The following is an 18919-nucleotide window of genomic DNA, read 5'->3' as shown; positions in this document are numbered from 1 at the left end:
AGAGGCTTTTCCTCTGTGCTTAGGGTGAATAGCTAACCCAGAAGGTTAGACTTGGTAGACAGGGCCCTAGATGCCTCTTAGTCCTTGTCTCTTTCTGAAGGAAAATTTCACTTCAGGGGTCAATAGAAGGGTAGGATTCCACTGTGTACAACTCCAAGGGGCACTCCTCCTCTGGAGGGTACCACCATAGTTGACTCAAAAGTGGGTAAGTAAAGGATTTGGCCATTTTGGGTAGATGCACAAGTGAGTGATTAACCCAGTTCCCTGCTTTTACAAGGTGTTGGGGATGGTCTATGAATTGGTAATGGCCACCACAGTTATGGCATCTGTCTGTAGGGGTGCCTCTGACACCAAGGCACCTGCCTCTGGTACTCCACACCTCTCCCCAAACAAATGTCATCCCACTAATCCTCCATCAGTGTGTCCCCCTACCTAATCTATACCTAGATTAGCCTACCTGGATAGTCTTCTACTCCTTTCCTGGAAACCACTCCTAGGTTTACACAAAGCCTCTAAGAAGTTCACCTCTAAGTTCACCTCCATATATGTTTATGTGTAGGTCTATACAGTTTTATGACTAGTTACTCTCTATGTGTGTAGGTAGGCAGGCAGGTAGGTGGATAGATAAACATCAAGTCACCAGGTTTGCTTGAGCCTGTTTCTTAGGATACTTGAATACTTGAAATAAAGTTCAGGACCAGAAATTTGGTGGTTGCTTTCTAGTTGATTGAATGATAGCACCACCATTTAACTGCCTGTTTATTTCTAGCTCAGAGTTTACAAGTATTCAAAAGTTGTCATGTATCAATAACATTCATTCATTCATTTTATTCATTCATTCAAAATATTTAATGAGTGCCATATGTGACTAGAACCAGAGAGTAAGGCATGGTTCTCTCTCTCTTGGAGCTACAGTCTAGTGGGGGAGACAGGTAGAGAAATAATTGCAGTTCCACTAGATGAATGCTATTATGGAGACAGGCTTATTTATAAACCATGAAAGATCAAGTCCAGCAAGGGAATTAAAGGTTTACCAGAGCCAGGCCTCTAAATATCAGTAGACCCAGTCATGTCATATATTTCATGGTTTGGATTGACATGTAGAAATCTGGAAACAACTATACTGATTTAGCAAGCACTGGAGGATTTGTAAATAAAGTCCATGGCTCGCTGTGACTTTTTGATTTTTGAGTGGTAGTCTTTTTTACTGGAGGCATCTACCTGAAGTCGATGAATGCTGACTGTTTTGACTTCTCAGTAATCTGTCTTTTCTTTTTAGCCCAGGAAACAATAACAAACATGAAATTTAGTACAGAATAGTTTCATCTTCAGCAGAAATAAAATTACAAATGAAATACCTTTCATGCTCATGTAACTTGACCATTCTTAATACCTTAAACTGTTCAGTAAGTTCAATATGGAAATATGGGAAAGAAACACATGGGAAATAATCCTGGAATATCAAATGTACAGATTTTGATTGAAACTTGTTCACAGGACAGGTATGGAGAGGATGGGAATTTATGGGAAATCAGAGGGGGCTTTGTCTTAGACCTGCTCCCTTCTGTGAGGAATGAGACTGGGCTTTGTCTTACCTCATATAGGTACACTGTGGGCAATTTGTGTGAAAGCACTTGGTAAACTGTAAGGCATTTTACCAATGTAAGGTAGGATTATTATCATTATTTTAAAATCCCACCTTGGTGCCTGGAACAGTTAATGTGCCTCCTGAGAGTAACTTAAGCAATGAAAACAGTCTAGGATATTCTGTAATAGCTCTTCCTTAATTATGCAAGGAATCCTCTAAAAGCAATGCTGCTGAATTTTAAGATTCTGTTCTGCAGTTGAGTACAATTCAGAATAAAGTGTTATATTTTCTTGGTGTGACATAGCATCAATACATTCATATGATTTTTACTTAGCCACAACTTGACATTATGGAATTGTTTCTTGTTAAAATTACAAAACCATAGTGCTTTAACATGGCTTCTCTAAATTTTAAGAATCTAGTTATTTATGTTTTATGTTGGCCAAAAAGCACCAACTTTATGTTGACAGTGGATTGGGCATACATTTGCAGCATTGATAATGTTGAGCAAAACAAACAAGGGACAATTCTCCTAGGACTTCAAAATTGCTTCTTAAATAAACCATGCTTGGAATATTTTACCTGAAAATTATAAATACATAGACTCATTACATTATAAAATATGAAATAGTTGTGTAAAATATAAAGCTGCAAGATACTCAGTTAAAATTTCTCATTTTCCAGATGAGAATACTGAGGTTCAGATAGTCTGTGTTATTCACATGGGATCATTCAGCTGTTTAGTGGCAGAGTCAGGACCTGAATTGAAATCTCTTGACTTCCATTATAGTAGCTCTCCTAATATGCGAGCATGCAGAAATTCAAGTACTTTTATAAAAAGTGATACTGAAGTTACACTACTACATGTTCTCTGTTGTGTAATTTTATCTTGGTAATACTAAGATTGCATTTTACTTTTTGCTTAAAATTCCATGTGCTGCATTAGTGTTTATGTGAGAGGTAGAATAATTGCTCAGTTGCCAAGCTCAAGCAAGACAGCCTGAGTGTATCTTTTGAGTACCTCATTTGAGCATGAGCACAAAAATTAATTCTGAAAGTTAGGAAATTAGAGTGGCATTTAAATTGCTATATATATTTTTTAAGATAGCTACATGTAGAATATATTTGAAAATGCCACATTTACTGTACATGTTTTGAAGCATTCCCCAAACCCATTCTTCCTGAAGGTGTTGAGTCTGAAGGTACAGACTTAATCATCCATGAAACTGTGACCAAATGTAAACTTGCTAAGAAACAGTATAATATCCTTGCCCTAAGGGTAAAACACTCAACCCTAGCTTTTTCTCTTTCATCCTTGTTCAGACTACAATCATATTTCTTTGTTAGTATTTCCTCTTTGCATTGTGGTGCAGCTGACGTTGATAGATAGCATGGAGAAACTAAATTCAAAAATTAAAAAAAAAAAAGAAGAGAAGAAAAAAAAAAAAAGCTCTTGTACTGCTGGCTCAAAAATGTGTGCGGAAGGATATTTAGCTGCTCCCCCTGCCTCCCTACCACCCTTTCTTTCCTTGGGCTGCAGCTGCTGACAGCAGACACAACTGAGCTATAATTTGGCCACATTTGGCTCATGTAAATTGTGATAAACAGTGAGCCCATAATATTTATTTTAAAGATTCATTCAGTGAAGGTAAGTGTTCTTGACTTGTGTATACATGCTGGTAAATGGAAAGCTGCAGATGTGAAGGCCAGCTCTGAATTTCATGCCACACAATTAATACAGCTGCGATGCTCTGTTGTTCACAGGTGCAGGGGTGTTGGAACCCTGTGAAGAAGTGTGTAGCTAATAGCCCATACATAATTCAGAAGAAGTCTTCAATGGAAGACCCCCGCGGGATAAATGGACAGTCTGTAAGTAAACAGAATGTCAGTCCTAAGGAAAGAGTTACTACTTTTAAAATCATCATGGCATTTTTATTGTAACCTGAGTATCTGGAAAATTGTCAAAAGCTCTGTACCAATGTACCAATTTTTAATGATTTTGAAGGTTATGAATTAAGTAGTACACTGTTTCATCAGCCTAACCTAATTTATATCTTTTCTCAGAGGTATCAGTTATCAAAAGTAGAGCCATAATGGAAAAACCTAACCTTTAGTATTATGTAATTATACCAATATGCATAAGATAATTTTTAGGCTTACGGTTTCTTTGCCTCAGAGAAAGCATATATTTGCCTCATAAAACTTAATGTCAATTTTTTTTATTGTTTCATATGTATTTGTTTTATGAATATACCTGTGTGTGTGTGTGTGTTTTCAAAACAGGTGTTTAGTGAAGAAGTTTCACAGTTTGATGAACTATTGAATGGGCTTTAAAATAAGAGAGCTTTAGGTTATATTTTGTTTGTTGTTGTGAGCAGCAGAGAAAGGGTTCACAGATTTTCTACAGATTTGTATCAGGAAGAAAGAAAGCTACCTTTGGTTCATAAATGAATATTCCCAATTAGGGGTCATCTTACAAATAACCTTTGAGTTATTTAGAACTTGAATAATTCAATGAATTTTAATTTTATAAAAGCATACTTCAGTAAGTTAAAGTTGTTTTCTTGGAAAATTTCCATAACAACATTTGGGGCGGCATCCGTGACTTTGCATTGTAAGTCCCCTGACCAGATAAGATGCTTTCTGACCTGTGATTTCATAGCTCAGCTTTGTTCACAGTAGAATTCTTCCAAGCCCGAAGCATGATCTTTAGTAACACTGTTGTGGTTCCTGTAAATGTGTGTTTTACAAGACCTATTGGTGTTATGCAATAAGCCGGGACTGCTAATGGATGGGAATTTTAATAACAAATGGTCAAGTGCTATCAAGGTATCTTTGCAGTCACACTGTATATAATTACCTAGTGTATTTTATGGATCTTCTAAGTCAACTTGTGAGATAATTCACATAAAGCACTTTGAGATCACTTTGTATCATGTAGCTTTTACCCGAAACAGAAAATGAACTCAACCCATTTAATTCATTTGTTTGTTTGTTTAAACTCCTATGATGGGTCTGTGATATTTGAATTTATTAGGTTAAAATACTTTTGTAGTTCATATAAAAATAATGAAAAATAAACTCATTAGTAGCTTCTTACTGCCACCTTTTATGAACTCTGCTCCCTAAATGGAGGCAAGTTGATACATTGGAGAATCACCAACTAATTTAATAATAACTGCAAAGAAATGCTGCCAATAATGTTTCTTTTGATACCTTGCATTATGCAAATTCTAATTTAAGACAGAAGACATTAAGTAAGATTTGAGACTAAAATAACAAATAGGTAAGAAATGTAAAGATTAAAAGAATTTATTTGGCCATCATAATAAAAGATACGTGAGAGGGCAATTTAATTGCATCTCATTTTCTCCTGTTTTTGTTATGTGAGAACGAAGCATTTTCAACCTTGAAAGGTATTTGGCTATCTCAGAGGTGCAGAACAAGGAAGGGGTATTTCTCACGGGCAAACACTGTGTGGCACTGATTGGAGACTGTCCTGGCAATTTGGCAGCTGCCTGCTCAGCCAGGAGGGGTCACAATCTCTTCAGAGGCCTTCCTGTGATGCCTTGGGTGGGCTCCTCGGGCTTCCTTTGGCTCTCAGGTTTCTCCTTTCCTTTAGGAAGGTGGGGAGAGAGGCTCAAGATGGGAAGAGGATGTAGAACTTAGCTAAAAACATTAAGGTAACTCAAGAATATAAAGAATTTAAAGGTGGTTGTGCTACTGTACTCCAGCCTGGGCGACACAGCCAAGGCCCTGTCTCCTTAAGGAATCGAAAGGAGTCCTGGACCAGTATCCAAAGTGCTCACACTTCCAAACATGATTGAACATTCCCTTGCTCATCACGTTCATCTTTCACAAGTTTATGTCACAAAACATTTCAGCCATATTTAGAGTAAAAAACCCCTGTGCCCACTTCGACAGTTAACAGCATTCTGCCATTCTCATTCCATCTTCTCCCCACCTGCTCATCACACCACCACCGAAAGATTGCTGTTTTCCTTTATAGTTTTCTAAGATAAAGTGTATATGGATTAAAAGGCACAAATCTTAACTGCCCCATTTTGACAAATGGATATAGCTGTGTAACCTACACCTTGTGTCATAAATTGGAACATCTCCATCTTCCCAGAAAGCCCTCTTGGACCCTTCACCCTCAGCACCTCCCCAATACTCATCCTCTGACCCTACAGGCAACCGCTGTTTTAATTGTTTCCACTTTTCCTCAGTTTTGCCTGTTCTAAAAGTTCATGCAAGTGGAATCGTCAGTGTGTTTCTGGCTTCCTTCACTTAGGACCATGTCTGTGAGGGTAATCAGTGATGTTGCATGTGTCCGTAAGTTATTCCTTTTTATGGATGAGTTGTATCCATTGTGTCCATGATATAGTCTAAAAATATATTAAATATATTCCAAGTATTTCTCTGGGAACCTTGATGTGTGCATCTGTAAAATGAGAAAAGTAAAATCCATATAACCTAAGGTCCTTTCCAGTTTTATTATTTTATACTTCTTTCTTACACTCTGTAGCTCTTTGCTCACAGAATTACACCTACTAATGGTGCATTCTAGATTGTACCTTTTCCAGTGAGGCTGAAATACTTGCCTCCATAAGCATATTTCTGATCAAAGGAATCAGACCTTTGATCTTGTCAGAAAGATGATATTAAAGACAAAATAATACTTCTTGAAAGTTTTTTTCACACAATGCCAGCTTACAAAGCATATTTGTAACTCTCAACATGTGCTATTATTAGTATCATATTATGAATCTTTATTGCCGTTGTAAACAACAATTCTTTCTCAAGTCTCAGTGGTTCTTTCTCTACTCCATACATACATATATGACAAGATCGAAAGAGAAGGTGGCAATGCCTCTTCATGTCTTTCTTTCAGCTCAGAGCTCTGGGCTGAGGAGGAGGCTGACAATAGCTACCAGTGTACTTTTGGCTCCATGATGTCTGGTGATCCTAGGGAGTCTCTCTCTCTGTGGGAAAGGCTAAGAGGAGCTTCCCTGTGCTTTCAGTGGATGGGAGGGTGGCAGTGCAGGGAAGCCCTTAAACAAGGGTGTGTTCATTCCAAGGGTGTGTTCGTTCTTCATCGTGGTGCTACCACTGTCACTGTGAGATTTGAAGCTAAAAATTCTGAGGGGACTGATGATACTTTAGGAAGGGGAAATAGCTAATCGTATGAACATTGAAAAGTGCAATATTCCTATCATATAGCCTCTTGACCCTAGCAGAGCTTTGGCAATATGTCTATCCTATGATGAAAGACCATGGGCAGAGGTGAAGCTACTTCTTATTTTGATCCTACGACCCTGAGTAGAAGTGTTAAATCAGAAAATCCACCTTTCTAATTCTGGAAGGTTCTGCTTATGTGTCTCCTGTATTTAAGAAGAAGCAGTAACACGTATGATTTTGTAACTTCTATCCACTCGTCTCTTCACTTCATGAGGACATCATGGAGAGGAGGAGGTTTGTGGGCTTTCACATCATTTCTGTCATGATCTTGCCACTCCTGTATTCGCCTCTGAGGGGTTCCCATCTGGATGAGCACAGTTCCACTCTCTCAGCAGCCACGGCAGTGAAACCACTGATACCTTAGTGGTATTGTCTCCATCCAAGGTAAACACTGGAAACACAAGCATCAAACAGCAGAGCTATAACCACTTCTTTCAGCTTCTTTAGTTTACAAGGATTTCTAGAAAGAAATCATGTCAAGATAAAAAACAAACAAACAAACAAAAAACAAAACAAAACAACCAGAACCTACTAACTTTTTTTAAAGTGAATTTTGAAAATAAATCATTCTATTTTCCTTATGAAGTTGTGAGGCCTGCAGTTAAAAACCTACCACTCGATAACCCAAAACTTGTGTCTGAATCAAATAGAGAGCCTAGTGTTTTGGAAACTACCTTTTAGATTTGAAGTCATAAGACCTGATTTTACCTTTTACTAGCTGTATGACCTGGGGCAGATTTATAAGCATCAGTCTCTTCTGCTATAAAACAGAGATGATAATATTTGCCTTCTCTGATTTAAAATCACAATTTTGTAGGTCAAGTGGGATCATGCATTCAAATGTTATTTGAAAGCTGAAAAGTACAACATAACTCTAATGCACTTTTTATTGGAAACACCTCTAGAAAAATGTGACCACGAATAAAAAATTATCTGGCCACCTGCAAGTCTACAATACAATTTAAAAAATGTGACCATCACACCTGCATCAGGTATTATAAACACCAACTCTGCTTATAGTTGATCATGATGTTGTCAGCGCATGCATTGGGGGGTGGAATTAGGTCTCCTAAGACTCTAAAAGGAGCATTTTGTTATAAATGGTAGATACTTAATTTATTTTTCTTTCAAAAATTTTAGATGATGATATTCTAGATCTTCTTGGAATAATTTTATTTTAGGGCTCCATTGTACTGTCATAACTGTACCTCTTGTGCCTCCTTTAAGTTATGATAAATTTGAAGTGCTAAGAACAGCTTTTGCTGAGATGCTGGGTTTTGCAAGAAAACTATTAAGTAAACCATGTATGTACCTTATTCCTTGGAGATTCTAGAAATAAAAGGTGACTTTTAACCAAACTGGAAAAATTAATTATTTATTTTTTAATAGAAAGAAATCCACCCTTTAGCCGAAGTTACTAAAAGTAGTTATACGAGTATAATACACATGTAGAAGTGAAATTAACTGGGAAATTTTATGCTAAATCAGGGTTTCATTTATTCAGCTTCACCCCAAGTGAGATTTTATATAAGTGAAACTTTTAGATAACTTACTTATAAAACCATGGAATCCAGAGATTTACAATTTCATTTTTTAAAAGCAGAACATCTTTATTAGAAGCCTACATTCTTTTCTTAGAACTTCTGTAACAAAGTACCACAAAGTGGGTGGCTTTAAACAACAGAAATTCATTGTTGCACAGTTCTAGAGGCTAGAAGTCCAAATTCAACATGTTAGCAGGGCCATGCTCCCTCTGGAACCTGGAGGGGAATCCTTCCTTAGCTTCTGGGAGTGTGCCGGCCATCCTTGGCTTTCTAGGACTTGTAGCTGCAGCACTTCAATCTCTGCCTATATTGTCACATGGCCTTCACCCCTCTTACATCTGTGCCCCTCCATGTCTTCTTATAAAGACACCAGTGAGATTGGATTAGGGCCCATCTTAATGACCTCATCTTAATTTGATTACGTCTTGTAAAGACCCTATTTCCAAATAAAGTCATATTCACAGAGAGTGGGGATTAGGATTTCCACTTATTGTTTCTGGAGAAATACAATTCAACCCATAACAAAGATGAATAAGAGTGTGGGGCCTAAACACTTATCTTTTTGCCTGCCTATCCCCCTCCTGTCTCAGCACCTTGAATAACTAGTTTATGTGGTTGCAAGTAATGGAACTTACCATGAGCTGGCATAGGCAAACAAAAGGAAAGTCTTAAAAAAGAGGGCATCTGGGGAATTCAGGTAATTTTTTTTTCTTTTTTCCTGCATGTTTTATTCAGTCCTCTTTTTGTTTATAGACTGGCTTTCTCTGTTCCCCTTGCACAGTAATGGCTAACCACCATGGTTTATATATTACTGGGTCATCCACCATGCAGGAAGAAAACCTCTGACCAGTCCTGAATGCATCATGATCCTGCACCTGATAGAGCAGGTCACTGCAGCAGAAACACCACAGTTCCCAGAGGAGGGGCTGGGCAGACCACCCAATAATTGGTTGTTGGGATGGACCGTCAAAAAACTCCCAGGTTGAGATCACTGAAGCACCAGTTTGAAAGCACATATCTGATCCTACCTCATCATTTTACAGATGGGGAGATTTAACCCTTGATATGCCATCAACTATAATCTAACTATTTGATGGAAAAGCTAATAATGAATATATAATTATTTTCCAATACTTAAGGTTTTTAAACAACTATCAGTTACATGCTGTATCTCTAGTATACTAATTTTTCATCTTTCTGTTTATCTATCTGATAGCAATGATGATTTGCGTTTTTGGCATGAAGAAATAAGGCCTAGAGTTGGGGTAGTCTTTTTGGATGTGATGGGTACTCGGCAAATAGATAATAACTTGAACTTAGGAAAGCAGTTAGGCATAGTGAAGAGAACCTTGATGTGGATTCAGAATTCCTGGTTCTGAGTCACAGTTTATTCTAAGAATTCTTTCAATAAATAACTTCATGAAAGTCATTTCAATTTCTACGCCTCAATTTTGTTTTTTACCAGTAGAGATAGCAGACCTATATTGCTGGGTCCCCAGGATGAAGAAATAAAGATACCGTATGCCAGAGCACTTTGTATACTGGAAAGCAGTATATACAGCCACTAGCGTCAAGGCCAGTGAAGCATGTTTTTGGAAAGGGCAGGACATTTCAAGTCAGACACATCTGCTTCAGTCTTAGCTCTGTACTTGGGCAAGTTGTTTTCGCCTTTCCAAGCCTCAGTTCTTTCTCATTTGTAAATTAGGCGTAATACCTTTCTTGCATGATTGTGTGATTAAAAATAATGTATGAAAGACATACCATTAATGAGAGCACAGATTCTGGGCCCCAACTTCTTGGGTTCAAATTTGAGCTGGGATGGCCTCACTAGTCATTATTTAATTAAAATGTATTTGACTGGGGGAATGAGGTACTATCTGTTAACTTTGATGTAACGGACAGACATTCACAGGGTTAAGATGAGGTTATGACTTGGAACATCAGACCATGCTGGAAGGAATTAGGCAAATTTTTTCATTTGAACAGGCAAGGCTGGCTTGGGCACAGTAAAGGAGCCCAGGATAGAATGTGATCTGAGTTTCAAAAAGACTGGACGTCAAAGTTCACATTGGGCACCAGGTTGTATTAGCAGTTGGGTATTTTCAGTAAAAAATAAAACCTTGACAGGAAAATTACTCCAGAGCCAGGACAGTGACATGTTTATATTTCCAGGGCCAAACACAATGTCAAGCCCTCTACGTGCACTCAGTAAATGTTTGTTTATCTGAGCTGGCCAACATCTTGTGTTCTGGTGTAGCTCACTTGGTCCATATGCACCAAACAGATGGAGTGTGACAAAGATGAAAATTGCTTGTGGCTGATGCTGGAAAGAAAGGAGAGAGGGGCCCTAACCATTGAGACTCATTGCCCCTGGCTGCCTCTGATCTGGAACTCTTAACATGCAGGAGTCTGAGAGTTTAAAGAACTATGAACTGGTGTCAGTGAGCAGCTAGCAATCGTGGCATGTGGATCTCTCTTTCTGAATAAAAGCCACAGACTTTAGGACTTTGTTTTTTATGTGTGTGTGGGGCGGGGGGCAAGGGCTAGGGTGGGTGGTTTAAATACTTAAAAGAAAAAGAAATCTGGTAATCACCAGAAGTGTGAGCTACAATAAGAAAGCCATTTTGGTATAGCAGTAATACAATTAACTTATTCTATAAAGGACCAGATAGGAAATATTATAGGCTTCCAGGACCAGAAAATCTCTATCACATGCATTCACCTCTGCAGATATGGCATGAAAGTTGCCATAGACATATGGAACAGAGTCCCAGGATAATGTTCATGCATGTAGATAAAAGGAGGATCCATGCATTGTTTTGTTGTTACCCCAGTCAGCCCTTCCTATCTGCGGATGGGATGCAGAACTTGTGAATAAAGAGGGCCAACTTAAGGGGCTGGGGAATCCAAGGATTTTGCTATCTGTGAGAGTTTTGGAACCAGTCCTCCACAGATACCCAGGGATGACTGTCCCTACATGCAAGGTGGGTCTACAGTTGTGCGCCCTCTCCTTTCAAGATTTCTCATTTTGTTCCTATCATGCTAGCCCTGACATCTTGAATATGACTGTTTACTCTCTCTGGGCCTCATTTTCTTTATTTGTAAAATGGAAAATTTGGGAGAAGATCTCTTCTGATTTTAACACAGTATGATTCGACTGGTGTCCTTATTGTATTGGATTAACTGAAGTTATAAAGTCTTTGCATCACAAAATAAATGTGTGGTGGTCACCAAGGGATGGGCAGGAAGACCAATCATCAAAATCAAGCATCTGTGTGAACTCAAGTACTCAGTTCAGTGATCCAGTTCCATAGTTCCAGGATTGCATTTGAACCCTAGTGTGATACATTTCTATATTTCTAAATCCTGCTTCTCTTTTTTTTCCCCCAATCTTCTTCATCCATCAGCCAATGAATCTTGTTGTAGAACCCATAGTATATCTTTATGTTGGCTCTAATGTGATAATGATTCTTTGATGTCCACATTTCTGTGCATCCATAATTTTATTTATGTCTAATATATACAATGTTCCTATGATTAATTTTAAAACATGCCTAGAATAGTGATAAAGAAGTACTTCTACATTTTGTATCCTCTTCCTAGGATGTGCTTGTGGTGATTTTAAAATATGTTCACAAATTCTTCGCTAATCCTCCCTTTAAGAGATGGAGCCTCGTAAGGGGCCCTTTGGATGAACCTTCTCCTTGAGTGCCGTCTGGACTTAGTGACTCACAATTCTAACAGGGAGAAAAAAATAGCAGAAGTGACAGTGGCCACTGTGGACACTAGGTCACAAAGGCCCCTGTGGTTTTCTCCCTGCTCTCTATTGGATCACTCACTCTGGGGGAAGCCAGCTGCTATGTTGCGAGGACACTCAGGCATCCCTGTGGAGGGGCACATGTGGCCAGGGACTGGAGCCTTCCACAACAACCGTGGGAGTGAGCCATCTTACAAGCAGATCCTGCAGCCTCAGTTAAGCCTTCAGATGACTGCAGCCCCAGCAGACAGCCAAGATATGTTCTCATGAGTCCCTGAGCTAGTACCACCCGGCTAAACTGCTCCCAGAGTTCTGCCCCTCAAAAATTGTGTGAGATAATGAATCTGTAACACAGTGATAGATAACTAATACAGGGATCTTACCAACCTATTTTTCCATTAAAATTGATAATCAGTATTTTTGAAGAGAAGCAAAGCTTGATCATGAATATAATTAATTTTATTAAAATAGCATACATGCTATATATAACTAATTATATAAATATATGTAATTAGATAGGTATAATTAATATGACTCTTCTTTCTCCTATTCTGTTTTATGCAGAATATATCACTGGGTGTTTTTGTAGACTGGGTACATTCAGATGTCAATTTATTTATCTTTATCTGCTCCTCTGAAACATTATCTTAATTCTTCACACAATAAATGCTTTGAACTGCTAATTAGCATATATTTTATTCTAGCTTGTATTGTTCACCCAAACTTAAAAGTCTGTTTGCCTTCTAGGCCATGAGCTGTTTGAGGGCAGAGAATATGCAAAAGAAACAACCACCCTCCCTCTGACACTCACTATTTCACTATTTTGCACATCTATGTGCAAAATGTTTTGGTTGAATGAGTGAATAAGTACAATTGCCTGGAGCCAAGGTTTTGTAAACAGAAAATGATCTTCAGGCCTGCTAGTGTGGCAGCTTTAGCCCCCACTTGTCTCCAGGGAATCAAGCACCTTTGGAAACAGGCCAGGCTCAAGCTTAGAGGTTTTTTTGCTCTGCCAGGTTTCATGAAGGTAAGAGGTACCCTAAAAACAAACACCACTGCTATTAAACATCATTAACTGGAACTCCATTAATTGAAAATTTTTGATAATTTGAGGATGAGGTTAATTTTATAAATGTTCCTTTATAAAAACAGGATTATAAAGAAGTTAATATAGATTAATTTAACTTACATACATGAATACACGAAATTAGGTGGGCAAAATATGTTAACAATCGCATACCAAAAATTTCATGTGCTTTGTGCAAATAAATTCTATTCATTGAAGAAATTTTTCTAAGGTACTCCACTAGATTAAATTAGATCAATTAATGTTTATATTTCAAAGGAATTCATGAAATTTCCTTAAGTGGTCTCCCAAATTCAAACAACATAAATTAGACTCACATTCTCATATTTTTTAAAAAATTTTGATTTCATGCAACTCTCTGACTTTGTACTCCCATCTTGTATCAATAAAACAGTAACTGAACTTACATTCTTACCACGTTAATTCAGTGCATACCTGTGAGGGCAGAGGAGGGAGCGTGGGTTTGTCAGGCAACAGAAGGCTAGTGTTGGAGCCCTGACTCAGCTGCTGCCCAAGTGTGTGCAAGTCTCTGATCATCTCTGAGCCCTCATCTTCATCTCCAAAATGAGGATCATATTTCAGTACTGGGTATCTCAGAATGGTTGTGAGGATCCAAAGACAATCATGATGCCTTTAGTCAGCAATGTAGTAACATACAAACTCTACATGTTTATCAAGAGCATATCTCAAAAGACAACAAATGTGTGTGTTTTTTTCCAGGCAGTATTCCAAAACAAAAACAATACTTCCTGTGTCCTCCTTAATATTTTTTCCTTCTTTCTGTAAGTAAAAAGGGAAAAGAAACTTTTTTTAAAAATTACTGATTTTATTTAATTGTTTTTTTTTTTCATTTTGAAATATGCTATCTATAGTCCAAAGGGATGCCAGAGATCATTGTACTGGGCCATACAAATATTGCAATGGATGACATTCATTCACCCATTCTTGTGATTGCTTAATTCAGGTATAAACTAAAATTCCATTCAGGGATTCCAGAATTCATGGTAATTTATTTTGATGTTTAGTAATACTCAAATTTTTATTATATCAAAAACATTTGGCAAAGTATATAGTATGTGATGATTTCTTTCTTTAATGAGGCTGCTGTATTTCTTTCAAAGTATAGCTATTGCAGGGATGTTTTTCAAGAATGAAATTTTATGCTTTGCATATTCAGGTATTAACTTTAATACTAGTGATATTTTACAAGTCTAAAAATGAATGCTGGGTTTGGGATTGATTATTTAATATAACATTTCTAATTTCTATTTACAAAAATTAGGTTTTTCTGTCATAAGGAAAAATGACCGAGTACACGTTTTACTTTATTCATTCTCAGTGCTCACACTGGTGATTTTTAGTGATGTGTTTGTCTAAGTTTCTGTGAAACATTAACACAATACCATGATTACCTGGCCTCATCTGGTAAATTGGGAAGGTTAACTTTAAATGAGTTCAAAAATATTTTGTGTGTGAAATTATGTATCTGAAAAATGTTTCTATTTGGTTAGTTATGCCTGCATTGACCACTTGTGTTCTCAAAATAGGAAGCTGTTGGTGATTAAATGGAACTCAAATAACTTACAAATTTCATTCATAAAGTTGGCTTTTATTAAAGTTCATTTGTTAAATGTGTTATATTACACGTTAGAATTAGTTGTTTGCTCAGCTTCCAAATTACTTGGGGAAAGAAATATACTCACTATTTAGTATGGACTAACAAAATTAGATCTGTATTTTAACTTCATCAATTTCATTTTATTTTATCTAGCCTTAAAAAAAATGATTTTCTTTCTGTTTGCCCTAGGAAATTTTTCTAAAATATGGTATCTCAAAATTGATATACATCTTTCTTACTCATTTGGAATTTAAACTGTGAGCCAGGCTGCCATCTTAAAACAAAATTGTAGCCAATGAAAATTTTCAAATGAACATATGATCTATTTATGACATTGAATGGGGACTATAATTCACAGAACCATTAGTAATGGCAGCAAGAGAAATAACAGGGCTAATTCACACAAGTGTGCAATGAGATTCTATGTGAACTTCTCATTACTTTGAGCATTAGAGTCCTTTGAAAGTTACATTAACTTATTGGGACAAAGGTGATTGATTTGCTGTAGTTGTAACTGAGGTTAGTGGCTTTCACCTTCACTACCAATAAAAGCTGAATAGATTTTTGGCCGGGCACGGTGGCTCATGCCTGTAATCCCAGCACGTTGGGAGGCCGAGACGGGTGGATCACGAGGTCAGGAGATTGAGGCCGTCCTGGCTAACACAGTGAAACCCCGTCTCTACTAAAAATACAAAAAATTAGCCGGGTGTGGTGGCAGGCACCTGTAGTCCCAGCTACTCGGGAGGCTGAGGCAGGAGAATGGCATGAACCTGGGAGGCAGAGCTTGCAGTGAGCCGAGATACGGAGCCACTGCACTCCAGCCTGGGCGACAGAGTGAGACTCCATCTCAAAAAAACAAATAAATTTAAAAAAAGAAAAAAAAAAGAGCTGAATAGAATTTTATATTACTTTGGAAGACTAGGCCCGAAATTCTTGTAATGTTCTCACTCACCTTAAAACATGAGAAAAGATAATAAATACTAAAGGCACTTGTAAACGTAGAAAAACAAGTTTCTAATCCTATAATGAAAAGTTTTAACATAAGTGTATTTTGCTACCAAATGAAAATATAAATAGAATTGCATATTAACTTGTTTCAAGAGTCCTTTCAAGTTGTTGCCAAAAAATTTGCTTGAGGTCAGGTGCAGTGGCCCATACCTGTAATCCCAGCCATTTGGGAAGCCAAGGTGGGAGGATTGCTTGAACCCAGAAGTTCAAGGCCAGCCTGGGCAACATAGTGAGACCACTCTCTACAAAAAATAAAAACATTAGCCAGGTGTGGTGGCATGGGCCTGGAGTCTCAGCTACTTGGGAGGCTGAGGTGGGAGGAGCACTTGAGCCCTGGAGGTCAAGGCTGCAGTAAGCTGTGATCATACCACTGCACTCCAGCCTGGGTGACACAGAGATCCTGTCTCAAAAAAAAAGTTTGTATTGATAGCAGAATTTTCCATACATTATATATTTTTAAGTCATTAAACCACTAACAGTCCTTAAGCACTACAAGTTACAAAAAGAGATTAAATCAGCTGATTTTCTTGGGAGAGATTAGTTCTATTTCTTTGGATATGTCCAGTGCCTATTACTACAGAAAATAAAGAACATGTATTAGGCACTTACTATGTAGCAGAGACCATTCTAAGCACTTTACATATATAGCTTTAGCTCATTACTGCTCGATGATAATCTATTGGAGACTCCTGCCTAGAAAATAAGGTGGAACTGGATTACTTCTAAAATGCTTTCCACTGCTGAGATTTAGTGAATTCATGATTTATTACCTAGTGCTTAATGAAAGAGAGTAAGTGGGGCTATAAGGATCAAGGTGGTTTTTCCATATTTAAGAAGGCAAAATGCATAATGCTCTCTGCTGTTCCTTTGGGCTTAGCATATAATTTTTAAGAAACCTTGCTATATTTTTCCAGAAAGCTTCACATAAAGCACATACAGATTATAGATACTTTTGATATTTCCATGCTAGTTTTCAAGCCCTCTATGAACCCCATAATGTAGTAAAGGCCCTTAATTCTTCTTAATATTTAGCAAAATGACATATGATCCATGATTAAGCAATAAGCTTTATAAGCTTTAGTTTGTCATAAATTAACTCAAGGAGCTTATCCTGTTTCTTTTCTTTTCTTTTTCTTTTATTATCTTTCTAATAGAAGTTCAGATTGACAGTTATAAATCTGAACTTAAAATGGGCTGTCTAACTGATTACTTGGTGACTAAGTAATAAAAACCTTTGAAAACGTGTGCAGCCTTAAGAGAAAAGTATAACAGAGTTGTGCTTGTGAAATGCTTGGGAACCATTGACTTATGGTTTGTAAAGCAACTCACTTAACATTTTTTGCATTTGGGGGAAAAAAGAAGTATGTTTAGATTTTGATGGTTTAAAAATATATGTTAATGGGGGGAGGGGGGAGGGATAGCATTAGGAGATATACCTAATGTAAACGACAAGTTAATGGGTGCAGCACACCAACATGGCACATGTATACATATGTAACAAACCTGTATGTTGTGCACATGTACCCTAGAACTAAAAGTATAATAAAAAAAGAAAAAAAATAAGATTAATGACCCCCAAAAAATGTATGTTAAGAGACCCTGTTTCACCATTTAAAGTTTTACAGAAGAGAATTCTACAGGGATTTCTCTGGTTAATAGATGCATGCATTTCCATGCATTATACTTTTAGACATTTCTGTAGTGAATCTACAGATGCATATATATCATTTCCCATGTGTAGTTCCAAATTTTTCAAAACATTAGACTATGAGTATCTCAGTTAAATTAAAATGAAACTCACAAATATCATGATCTTACCCTTAATTCCATGTCACTGAAATGTGAGTGGTATTGAGGACAGATTTGAGATATTACTGAAAACATTATATTCAGCCATTTTTGTAGTTTTTGTTCTCAGTATTTATTGATGCTCTTATTATTAATTTACTATATATATATATCTACTTCTATTGTTCATTTCCATCTATTATTAGTCATACTATGTGTCTTCTTTTTGATTCAGTTCTAAGTAATGCTGGCTTAATTTGAGTTAGAAAAAAATAAAGATTTTTTTTTTAAAAAAGAGCGGACCCAAGTGTAGGATTGGAACAATACTTAACCTATTGTGTCCAGTCTTGTGATAAACATGTTAGTTTTAACTGTCAAATTTAATTACCTGTTGAGATTCATGGTACTTTGGGAACCAGAATATATTTGCAGCTAACTACAAAGATAATGTAATTGCAATTCCTTATATAAGTTTTAAAATGACATGTGTTAACTTTCTTTAATTTTTGAGAATACTGTATTTTAGGTTATTTTACGTGTATGTATTTTTGAATGTAAAAAAAAGTCACAGCGTTAGTCTTTATTTCCGATCTTCATTATCTCAACTGTTTTAAATGCTTCGATAGCCTTAGCACAAGTTGATGAGGAGCTAGATCAGCTCACTCAAGCTGAACTCTGGCCCTGGGGGTGTGAAGGTGGGGAGAGGAAGTGTTCTTCATCTCTTTCTCAGAGGTGTGATTCTGTTTACTTTGGAAAGAAAAGATACAAGTATCTCCTAAAGTGGATTAGACGTGGGAAGACAAGATGATACATTTGCACTATAAACTCTCAAGCAGCTGTGAGAATGCAGTATGTGTGAAATTTCTTACCTTCTTAAAAATCTTGATAGAGTTGTAGTTAAGCTCTTAACAGTCAAAAACAAACTGCCAATGAAGTTTATTTTCTTTTTTGCTGAGTTTTCTGGGCCATTGTTCCGCTTGAGGGGCCCTGTTTGTTAGTTTTGGCTCTCGACTTCTCTTCCTTAAGGATAAGCTCTCCTAAGGCACTTGTACAGCGCAGTGCTCAGGGACTGCCTAGCAGTTTCTTCACAGGCCCAGCTAAAGCATAATTCAACTGCATGACTTCCTGCCTCAGCGGAGGGGGTGGCCAATGAGGGGGTTTGTATCTGTAATGTAAATACATAGTTGATTGTGGAAAAAACTGGGACATTATTGTTTGTTCTCATAAAAGGTTCCTGCTGGAAGTTTTATTTTAAAGTTAGCTTTTAGCCTTTTCTGCTATGACTTGG

General features: G+C 37.3%; 1 protein-coding gene across 10 annotated transcripts in view; it reads left to right on the top strand.

Moving 5' to 3' along the window:
* EYA1 (EYA transcriptional coactivator and phosphatase 1) overlaps positions 1-18919 on the top strand; it is a 335785-nt gene that overhangs the window by 8325 nt on the left and 308541 nt on the right. For 3 of the 10 annotated variants that reach the window (XM_031669625.1, XM_031669624.1, XM_017962100.3), the window contains exon 1: positions 3071-3457. In XM_031669625.1, the coding sequence (XP_031525485.1) occupies positions 3335-3457 (123 nt within the window). In that variant the 5' untranslated portion in view covers positions 3071-3334. Of the gene's footprint in view, positions 1-3060; positions 3458-18919 lie in introns of those variants that run through there. The other 7 variants (XM_031669626.1, XM_009213194.4, XM_017962096.3 and 4 more) reach the window with 6 other exon arrangements.

The sequence above is a fragment of the Papio anubis genome, chromosome 8 (genome assembly GCF_008728515.1).
Source record: "Papio anubis isolate 15944 chromosome 8, Panubis1.0, whole genome shotgun sequence".
Classification (NCBI taxonomy): Eukaryota; Metazoa; Chordata; class Mammalia; order Primates; family Cercopithecidae; genus Papio; species Papio anubis.
Note: the sequence above shows the minus strand (reverse complement) of the source record. Positions and strands in the feature narration are given on the sequence as shown.